Source organism: Garra rufa, chromosome 13 (genome assembly GCF_049309525.1).
Source record: "Garra rufa chromosome 13, GarRuf1.0, whole genome shotgun sequence".
Taxonomy (NCBI): domain Eukaryota; kingdom Metazoa; phylum Chordata; class Actinopteri; order Cypriniformes; family Cyprinidae; genus Garra; species Garra rufa.
The window spans coordinates 34,423,083-34,434,020 of NC_133373.1; the positions used below are offsets into that span (position 1 = coordinate 34,423,083).

General features: G+C 35.1%; 1 protein-coding gene across 1 annotated transcript in view; it reads right to left on the bottom strand.

The window, feature by feature from the left end:
- rcan2 (regulator of calcineurin 2) overlaps positions 1-8,337 on the bottom strand; it is an 18,780-nt gene extending 10,443 nt beyond the window's left edge. The window contains exon 1 of the mRNA XM_073852783.1: positions 8,109-8,337. Coding sequence (XP_073708884.1) covers positions 8,109-8,195 — 87 coding nt within the window. The 5' untranslated portion in view covers positions 8,196-8,337. The remainder of the gene's footprint in view (positions 1-8,108) is intronic.
- Positions 8,338-10,938: the final 2,601 nt, after the last annotated feature.

Genomic DNA, 10,938 nt, shown 5'->3' on the forward strand with positions numbered 1-10,938 from the left:
CATATTAAAATATAATTTGTTTACATTTTAAATCTTTACATTTTAAAATGATTCTGTTTCTGTATTTTAAAATGTTTTATTGTAATATATTTTAATGAAAGAAAATAGTACAAATTTTGCTAAAGTGATTGTGTTGTATTAACTGAGACATCATTAAAAACCATTATTTTAGCTAAAGTATTTGTATCAATACTGTGTGCCTTTTACCCCATGGTGGCCTTTTACCCCACACAGCAACGCTGTTGCTCCATAAATGTTTAATGCAAACGAATATATTTTTCTGCAAACATACACTATGGGCACAGTGAAAAGCACATTTTTTCTTAGGTTGTGCCTTTAGCCCAGTTGTACCCTATTACAAACACAATTCATGTAACCATTTTAGAGAAAAAAAGATGTTTTGTTATAGCTTTTAAAGCAAGGGTGCCGCCATCTTGTACCACAGTGTGTGACATCGTTGGCCTTTTCTTAACTTTTTGAGCACACAGATGTTTTTGGTTTTCACCATAACTTAGATAAATATCCAACATCAACAACTTTCTACACCACAAAGGTTTGATCATGATGTCCCATACATTCAGACCTTTTAGACATATTTGCATTACTGGCTCGCTCACCAGTAGTGGTTTGTAACATTTTATGTTTAGTTTACCTGCTGTCTAAACGATCGGACTAGTGTTGCTTCCTCGAGAAAGTTTATCATTCTCACGTGTTTTAGGCCCTGTTAGTTTAAACATTTAAAGTTTTTTTTAAAGGGTTAGTTCATGTAAAAATGAAAATTCTGTCATTAATTACTCACCCTCATGTTGTTCCAAACCCGTAAGACCTTTGTTAATATTTGGAACACAAACTGAGATTCAAAGGGCTCTCTGACCCACCATAGACAGCAAGGGTACTACCACGTTCAAGGCTCAAGGTTGGTACCTTTCTGGGCATTGAATGTGGTAGTACTCTTGTTGTCAATGGAGGGTCAGAGAGCTCATGGATTTCATCAAAAATATCTTAATTTGTGTTTCAAAGACGAACAAAGGTCTTACGGGTTTGGAACAACATGAGGGTAATTAATGACAGAATTTTCATTTTTGGGTGAGCTAACCCTTTAAGCCATTCAAGCGCAAGACGATGTGAAAGAGTACCAAATGTAGTTTTTCCTAAGCAAATGCACAAAAAAATGTCAAATGGTTGTTTTGACAAGTATCCACGTGTTTTCGACCCGCTCGTCACCACAAACCAGCAGGTTCACGATTTCTTCCACTCGTAACAGTATTACTGCTTGGTTCCCTCGCCGTATCGGCTTAAATGCAGAAGCAGTTTGACTTCTTATGGGCTCAACAGTCTCTTCAGGTTCCCCGCCTTCTATTTCAAAACAAGTGCATGGCCAACAAGAAAACCAACCCCTTGACGTCAGACGCTGTGGTACTGCAAGACTGCATCCATGCTCCAAAAGCTATAACAAAACATCCTTTTTTCTTTAAAATGGTTACATTGATTGTGTTTTGTATATGTATTTATTAAAGCAGAAATCAGATCACTAAATAATGCAGACTTGACTGACTGTCAAAATAAATTTGATGTATAGTATACTGCAATCGCAATTCATGAAGTAGCCGAAAAACACTAGGTAAATCGCTGCGTACTGTAGGTTTTAACAGAAGCTGTGCAAGAAAAACAGACATGCTTGATTCAGATGGGATAAAAATCACAAAGTACGTCAGTGAAACACAATTTTACCTGACCTTCCCAAGAACATGTCCATTTTAGGTGCGAGTGGAGCGTTAAAGGACCAATCAGGGTGAATTATATTAGAAAGAGAGGGAAAACTCATTTGTTTTGGAAGCAGCCAAGCAGCCATGTTAGTTTATAAACAGCCTTTGGTGACGTCTGGGCTGCTGTATGATCTCAACCCACTAAAGCATGAAATTACTGTGCAATGACACACTCAGTTACCAGCTTTTTGCTTGACAGATAAAAAGTCCATAAGGATAAGAGAGACGCTAAAAATAACACGCATTAGCCCAGTGACACCTCACTTAACTTCACATAGATAGTTGCTTTCCTGCCAAGACAAACCGAAGCGAGTACAAACTGCGTCAGATGACAATACTAAAATGTAAACAGCAGATATGGCTGGAGACGCCATTCGAATGGAATGATTGGCCTTCCCATCAAGGCAAAACAGAAAAAGCTGAGGTGCTATGCTTTTCCACTCTTCTTTGAGGATGGTGTGGTAGGCATGCAGGCATTTAAGCAATTACAGCTGTTCTTCAGCCAAGCTGTGTGTTTACTGTTCATGTTGTGGCTTGAAAACGTTCTTAATAGGGGGTGGAAGAGGGGAAAACGCAAACTGAGCCTAACCTTAACATTAATCCTGAAATGAATGTCAAATTTAACAGTCCCCTGCTTTTAATCAAGACCAGATCCTCTCCTTGCTGGGAGATGAATTAGCGTGAGATGGGGGGAGAAAAAGGTGAGCTTTTCTTTGCATGAACAGACACAATTCATCTTAAACAGATCCAGGCCAGATCTCTCGAGCTCTTGTTTTTTTGTGCTCAACTTTGACCTTGGTTACATGTATGACCTAAAGTTGCACATTGCTTTTCTTGGGACTTGAAGTCTTAATATATTACATGAATACTGAGTATAATACGCTAATAGAGGTCTCAGACCTGTTCACTGACCTTATGCTGCATATTTTGCACTTTTTTTGTTTGATCTGGAAATGTCTAATCTGATTGGCTGGCTTTATGGAACGTCCTGAAGTAAGGGCACACAGGTTTTTAATCGATTTGCTTGGAAACTTAAAGTCATGTTTACAAGTGCTTTTGATGAAGAAACTAGATTTAGATGAGCACTGTATTTTCTGTTTTGTTTTCCCAGTAGTAAATAGTTTGTATTTATTGCTTTTGGACCAGGCGGAAATTCTGATTACATTTTCTACATTCTTTCATTTTTTTCCACTCGTTTACATTGTGACTGTGACACCATGATGTGAATTAATTTATCATAACATCTTGTAGTATTTGGCACCAGTGTTATGGTTAAAACTTAATTTAATACTATTAAAAATAAGATGAAACGCTTATAGAAAAAAAATGACAATAGTACATAAAATTGCTAAAATTTAAACATAAACTTAAAATAAAAAATCTAAAAATAAACACTAATTTGAAATATTAATAAATACTATAATAGTTAGTGCTGGGCAACAATTAATCGCAATTAATCGCATCTAAAATAAAAGTGTTTGTGTACATAATATGTGACCCTGGACCACAAAACCAGTCATAAGGTTAAATTTGACAAAACTGAGATTTATACATCATATGGAAGCTCAGTAAATAAGCTTTCTATTGATGTTTGGTTTGTTAGGATAGGACAATATTTGACTGAGATACATCTATTTGAAATCAGAAATCTGAGGAGGCAAAAAAATCAAAAAGACTGAGAAAATCACCTTTAAAGTTGTCCAAATTAGGTTCTTAACAATGCATATTACAAATCAAAAATTACATTTTGATATGTTTACAGTAGGAATTTTACAAAAAATCTTCATGGAACTTGAACTTTACTTAATTTCTTAATGATTTTTGGCATAAAAGAAAAATCTAAAATTTTGACCCATGCAATGTATTTTTGGCTATTGCTACAAATATACCCCAGCGACTTAAGACTGGTTTTGTGGTCCAAGGTCACATATATGTGTGTACTGTGTATATTTATTATCTATATATAAATAGACACATACATATGTATATATTTAAGAAAATATGCTATGTTTATATATTAAATATGTTTATATATAATACAAATTATATGAATATAAATATGTAAATACATGTAAAGATTTTCAAAATATATACTGTACGTGTGCCTTTATATATACATAAATATACATAGTACACAAACATATATTATATAAACAAAAACTTTAATTTTGAATGCGATTAATCACGATTAATCATTGCCCAGCACTAATAATAGTATATAAAATACAAAAATAACACCGTTTGCCAGTAGTCTACTCTTTATATTATATATTTCAGATAAACCCACCCTAAATGGCATAAGAAAATTAAATAAAAATTGGTTAGACATTTCAAATGATATTTATATTTAAAAATAGGCATTTTTTTTGCTTGAATAAGCTTTAATGTGGACCAACTAGCTTTGCAAAACTTAGGGGTCTAAATAGATTTGTGCATATGTAGATGAAAAAAGAAAATGATTTCATTTTCAAACATAAGATAGAGGTCTTATAATCATGGTGTCGTATGAAGAGGCTCTGAGATGAAAACACAATCTATCTTGAGAGTCTTCTAGTGCAATCAGGTAAAGGACTATCGAATTCTTACTGGCAGGGTACGAAGGCTGAGAACAGGGAAGGAATGGATCTAATATTTGGATGTCTATTTGGTGAGCTGATATGACAGGAAATGGAGTCGTGCTGCAGTGCCTGAGATGTTCTTGCTGTTATTAGAGGAAGCAGGTCACCTCCATGGTACCCAGAGAAAATAAATGTGACCTCCTGACTTGCAGTGTTCCCAGCAAGGAGCAAATAAATGTGGAAAGCCCAGAAGACCCGCTGCTCTTCCTGCTATTACTCAGCATTATGGCCCAGATGAAACTTAGCCCACTCACAGCACAGGCAATGTGAAACATGTCACAAGAAACTCATGAGGCAGGAAGAGACAGACACAGGGGTTCAGAAACACTGCATGATCTTATTATAATGGTGAATAGAAGGGATGCATATGGGAAAGATAAAGAGGTATTATACGAGACTGGAAAATATTGCTATATAAGTCTATATTTTTGACAACATGGAAACTTGTTCAGTAAGTTTTCCAAAGCCATACGGTAGCTTTGTGTGATGCACAGCACTTAAAGCAATTATTTAATTTGGAAGTGGACATTTGTGGTTTGTTCCTTACACAAAGCCAACATATGGAGTATATAGTGCATATGGACTTTTTTGTAGACTATGAGTTGTTGTAATGCAAGTGTAGTATCCGCTTTTTTCTTCCCGTAAGAGAGGGCGTGGCCATTTGTAAATTTTATAGGTCTGGCTTCTGGTCTCATTCACTTCCAGCTATTTTTAACTGTACAAAACAGTTTTTCAGCTCGAGATCGCAAATTGATGTGTCTTACCATATTATTTAAATGTATTATCTTAATTATGAGCACACTGATTTGTAGTGCAAACAGTTTTACCGTTTACTGCACGTTGTTGTTGTTCCTATAGCGGATAATGAAAAGGAAATCTCACCCATAGGCTTACTTCCGGGATGAAGAAAAGGGTGGATGTAATTTATTTAAAAACAAACCCTAATTTTAATGTCTCTGAAGATTTTAGCATGGTAATGGATATGACAGTGTTAATGTATTTGGTCTTGGTGGAATAGATCTGCTACGGTGCTAAACTGCTGCTGTTGGTTATTGCTGTTATTGTAGATTATTGCTGCTGCAAAGCAATTACAGGAACTTGCTACTGCCAATACATACACCATTACGGTGCTCTGAGTGTTTAAAGAGAGAGTTCACCCAAAAATGAAAATTTGATGTTTATTTGCTTACCCCCAAGGCATCCAAGATGTAGGTGACTTTGTTTCTTCAGTAGAACACAAACAAAGATTTTTACTCAAACCGCAGTCTGTCAGTCATATAATGGCAGTCAATGGGACCCACAGCTTTGAGAGTGACCCACGGCATTTGAGCGCAGTTGTGAACGTGCTCAGGACAGTTGGACATTGAGGTGAATGATATAAATACTGTTTAGTTTCTTGTTCAGACCGATTGTTTTGTTTATGTTTCACGAGCCGCAGGGTTTAATTTGGTTTTGTCTGTGTATGTTTCTTTGACTCTCAAAGCCGTTGGTAACATTGACTGCCATTATATGACTCACAGACTGCAAAGGTTTGCGTTAAAAATCTTTGTTTGTGTTCTACTGAAGAAACAAAATCACCTACATCTTGGATGCCCTGGGGGTAAACAGATAAACATCAAATGTTCTTTTTTGGGTGAACTATCCTTTTAAGACATACTGCTGCTGCACAAATAGCATATATATTAACTCTAAGCAGATCTAAACAGGTGGAGCTGGGGAGGTGGATGGTTTCAGAGGAACTCTAAAAGCGCGCTGTGAAATGCTCTAGTGAATGTTAACCAGCCATTTAAATGTAAAGCAGTATGCTTATTGGCTGCATATACAAACATGAACCAATCAGCTTGTGCCAAGTAGTTTGACACTATCATCAGTTTGCGTTAACGACACATCTGCCTGCGCCATCTAGAGTTTCATGACAGAACTATGCCTGTGCGCACAAACACAAACATTTGCATGAAAATTCATAACTGTATTTGCAAAATGAAATGATTTGAATATCAGACCATAAGAAAAAGAAACAGCAAATGAACATGAAAGTGAAAAAGCACTGTCTACTAGAATTTCGTGCAATAACGATTGTTTTAAAACAGATTGTTTTGAAGCTCTGTTCAAAAGGTCTACCAAATCATAGTCTTATGTAACAAGCGCTCCGTGTGCTTAAATGAAAGTGTAAATATCATTGGTCGGCCAGTTTTCTTCTTATTTGTCTTAAAAAATAGATTAAAATACTACTTTGTAAAAAAATCTGTTACATTCACGGCCTTTGAATGTTCGTGTAGGTTTGAAAAAAAGCATTAACAGCAGTTTGTTCTAATTAAAATATGAAAAAAACATCTTACAACTGAACATTCATCTGTGTGAACATGCCTTAAGCATTTGTGATCCTGGACCACAAAACTACTCATATGGATTTTTTTTTAAATCGAGAATAAATAAGCTTTCCATTGATGTATGGTTTGTTAGGATAGAACAATATTTGGTTGAGATACAACTATTTGAATATCAGAAATCTGAGGGTGCAAAACTATCAAAATATTGAGAAAATCACCTTCAAAATGGTCTAAATTAAGTTAGCAATGCATATTACGAATCAAAAAATAAGTTTTGATATATTTACAGTAGAAAATTTACAAAATATCATCAGGGAAAATGATCTGTAATTAATATCCTAATGATTTTTGGCGTAACAGAAAAATCAATAATTTTGACCCATACAATGTTTCGTTGACTATTGCTACAAATATACCTATGCTACTTAGGACTGGTTTTGTGGTCCAGGGTCACATTTTACTTGTCAGAATCCAGTCAAATGAAATAAATCCCCATCAAACATTACTTCCTGCTTTTTTCCAAAAAAAGTAACTTTACAATTTAACTTTCCTTTGTAGATGCTTCCATGATGTTAGACAATAAAAATTCCAATCTATTTTTAGACACACAGTGCTTAGGAGGACTTCTAGTCATCTTTAACAAAATAAACTCCCCTTAGCTACTGACATTCCTTCCATGCGTGATGAGAACACAATGCATAAAAATTGTCAGCAAATCTTGTCAGAACAGAAAGATATGCCAAAGATCTAACATTTAGTAAATGCAGTATAAATGCAGTATAATGTACTAATTAAAACAGATTCCAAAGGGTGCGACGAAGCATTACAAACACCCATTCAACTAAAGGATGTGGAATCAGTGATGACCTTGTAGGTCTGACAGAGTGTGTGATGTAAAAAATGAGCATGTCAGACTTCAAAGAATGATGGTCAGTTGGACAAAACCGTGACGCACAGAGACCAAGTGTATTTTTTTTGTAATGAATGGTGTGTGGTGTGAATGAAAAGAGCCGTCACAACAAGCATATGAGGCAAACCTCTTTGCAGACAATCAAAATAACCACCAGGTAAAATCATTAGACAGAAAATAATTTAAATAGGTACATTTACAAGCACCTGGAAGACAAGATTAAATGGTCGAATTAATCAATCAGCCTTTTCAAGAGAAAAGTGGTTTGCAAAACTACTATAATCTTCTATGGTCTTTTTCTGTAGATGTCCATAACGAGGCACTCAAGTCTGTTACTATATTGACAAACAAACATTGTCTAAACATAATGTTTGTACTTCAGATTGAAGAATGTCAATGTGACACAGTCTTAACGTCTCTCAAAATCAGCTATGCCAACCCTTAGTCGTACGTACCCTAAACAAGTTGGAAGTTCCTGCCCTACCTTGACCTCCCGACTGGTGAACACCTCCACGTCCACCGCACAGGCGATGAGGGTGGAGATATTACAGTCCACGCTCCTGGAGGGCATGCTGGGCTCACTCAGATTGAAGGGATGTCTGGCCCCTGACAGAGTATGTGTGAGGAGCGCGTCTGAATGCACGCGAGGCTGTGTTTGAGTGTTTGGATGTGCTGCTTTCCTGCTCTGAAGAGCCTGCTGTAACTCTCAGACGTGTGTGTATGTGTGTGTGTGTGTGCGTGCTCTCAAAAGCCCCCACTCCTCCTCTCTCTCTCACTCCGTGTAATGACATCACTGCCTCTCTTTATGAATGCTTGCTTGCACTTGTACACAGCTGAGCTGTTTTTTATTCATACACTGAATCTTTTCCCTTTATTTTGTAGCCGTTGAGTCCAAAAACTGTTTTATGTGGCTAGAGTGTGAAACACAATAAGATGATTTCTATTTCAACACCCTTCCACCTTTTATTTTTTGTCAGTTTATTCCATTATCATTGTGATAGGGCAAAGGAAGACAGGAGAGTGACTCAGCACTGCAGATTAATATAGAGTCGCATCTTAGACACACGAGTAAGCGGGTGGAAAAGAGAGCTCTGGAACAAGAAGGATGGTGAGAGAGAGAGAAAGATGAGGTCTGGATCCCGGCAAGACGGATATATTATTAATATCTCACTCATTTATGTGACATCATTCAGCATGCAACAAAAGGCATTCATAGGGGAGTTTTCTAAATATAGATGGCTATTTTTGTTTCTGTAGGTTGACGTCACACTGTATTGATGATTACATGATTAAAATCTATGAAAAGAATGTAGTACAAAACACTTATGTTTAGTTGCCACCTACAGCAGGGTGAAAAGGACTTGTTACGTTTTTTAGTTTTTGATAATGACTGGTTAGCTGTAAATACTTAAGGATGAATATTGAATATATCCAGTAATTTTGTAACTATTTTATAGACTATAAAGTAACTGAGTTTAATGTGCTTTTTATTCAGCCATTAGGTTTTCTAAATACTATGATACATAATATTAGTATTAATATGAATGTGTTTATGAGAGTGCTAAGATAGAAATGTTTTAATAACATCTGATTTGAAATTATTATAAATGTTATTCTTCACTGTGTGAACTAAAAATGCACTACCATTCAAAAGTTTTTGGACAGTAAGATTTTTATGTTTTATTAAGGAGGCCTGCATTGATTTGTTACAAAATACAGAAAAAGCAGTAATATTGTGAATTACTTTTACTATTTAAAATAATTGCTTTCTATTTGAATATATTTTAAAATTAAATCGATTCCTATGATCAAAGCTAAATTTTCAGCATCATTACCTTAGTCTTCAGTGTCACATGATCCTTTAGAAATTCATTCTAATATGCTGATTTGCTGTTCAAAAAACATTTATAATTATAATTATTTTATTTAAAACATTTGAGTGCATTTTTTCAGGATTTTTTGATGAATAGAAATATCCATAGATCAGCATTTATCTGAAATAAAAAGCTTTTGTAACATACACTGTACCATTCAAAAGCTTGGAGTCTGTATAATTTTATTTTATTTTTTTGGGACAGAAATGATAGAAATGAATACTTTTATTAAGCAAAGATGCTTTAAATTGATCAAAAGTGACATATAATGTTACAAAACTTTTTTTCAGATGAATGCTGTTCTTCTGAACTTTCTATTCATCAAAGAAACCTCAAAAAATTCTACTCCGCTGTTTTCAACATAATAATAATAATAATACAAGTTTTGAAGCAGCAAATCAGAATATTAGAATCATTTCTGAAGGATCATGTGACTGGAGTAATTTAATTTTTTTTAAATATATTCAAGTGGAAAACAGCTATTTTAAGTAGCAAAAATATTTTAAAATTTTACCGTATTTACTGTACTGTAGTTTACCGTAGTGTATATATTTCTTTTTATTAAAGTTACAAAAGTAATTTAGTCAAAAGCAGTAAGAAATTTTCTCTTTTGTTTTTTGATTAATATGAATTAGACAGCAGGAATATTAGACTGCTGTCACTTTAAGAGCTGCCCGGATCCAATATACACATTTCTTTCTCAGCAGTTTGCTTCTACTTAAGACCTAAATTACTGTGTTTATAAGGATACTTTCAAAGAAGGGTATTTTGACACATACAAGTGTGTGTTTTTAACTGTGCAAGGCCTATAAAGCAGCAAAATTAACTCATTTTAATACTCCCTTCACTCTCTTCACATGCACGCACCTCTCTGACAGCACATGGATATAGTGAAATGATTTCGCTGCTGATTGCATTTGAATGGTTTAAAATTACTTGTTTTTAAGCCACAATGCTTAAAAACATGTGCAAGAGATGCATTTTCGTGACTACCTAACACAGTAATGTCACATGAGCGTGTAATCACTATAGAGACGATAGTCCAAAATCTATACCGGCTGACAAATTTTGACCACTTACTGGTATATCACCAACTCCTTCCTAGCACTATTAGTTAAAATATAAGCAAATGAATGGATATGATATCAAATTATTTTGAAATATGGCAAGGAGATATTGATACAATAAATGAAACTCGCACAGCTTATGTAAGAAATCAGTAGGCTGGAATGTGTATATATTATACAAACAAATTTGACCACTAAATGTCACAACTGTCCAATGAGAATGAGAATCCAGGTAACAGTGGAATATAAATCAGGGTCAGAATGGAAAAACCGAGATAGAATGGGGACAAAAACAGATATAGAGCATGTGAGATACAATCGGAAAGGTCAGTGGCCGTCCTAAATGAAGCATGCTAAAAGACTCCAGACAGTT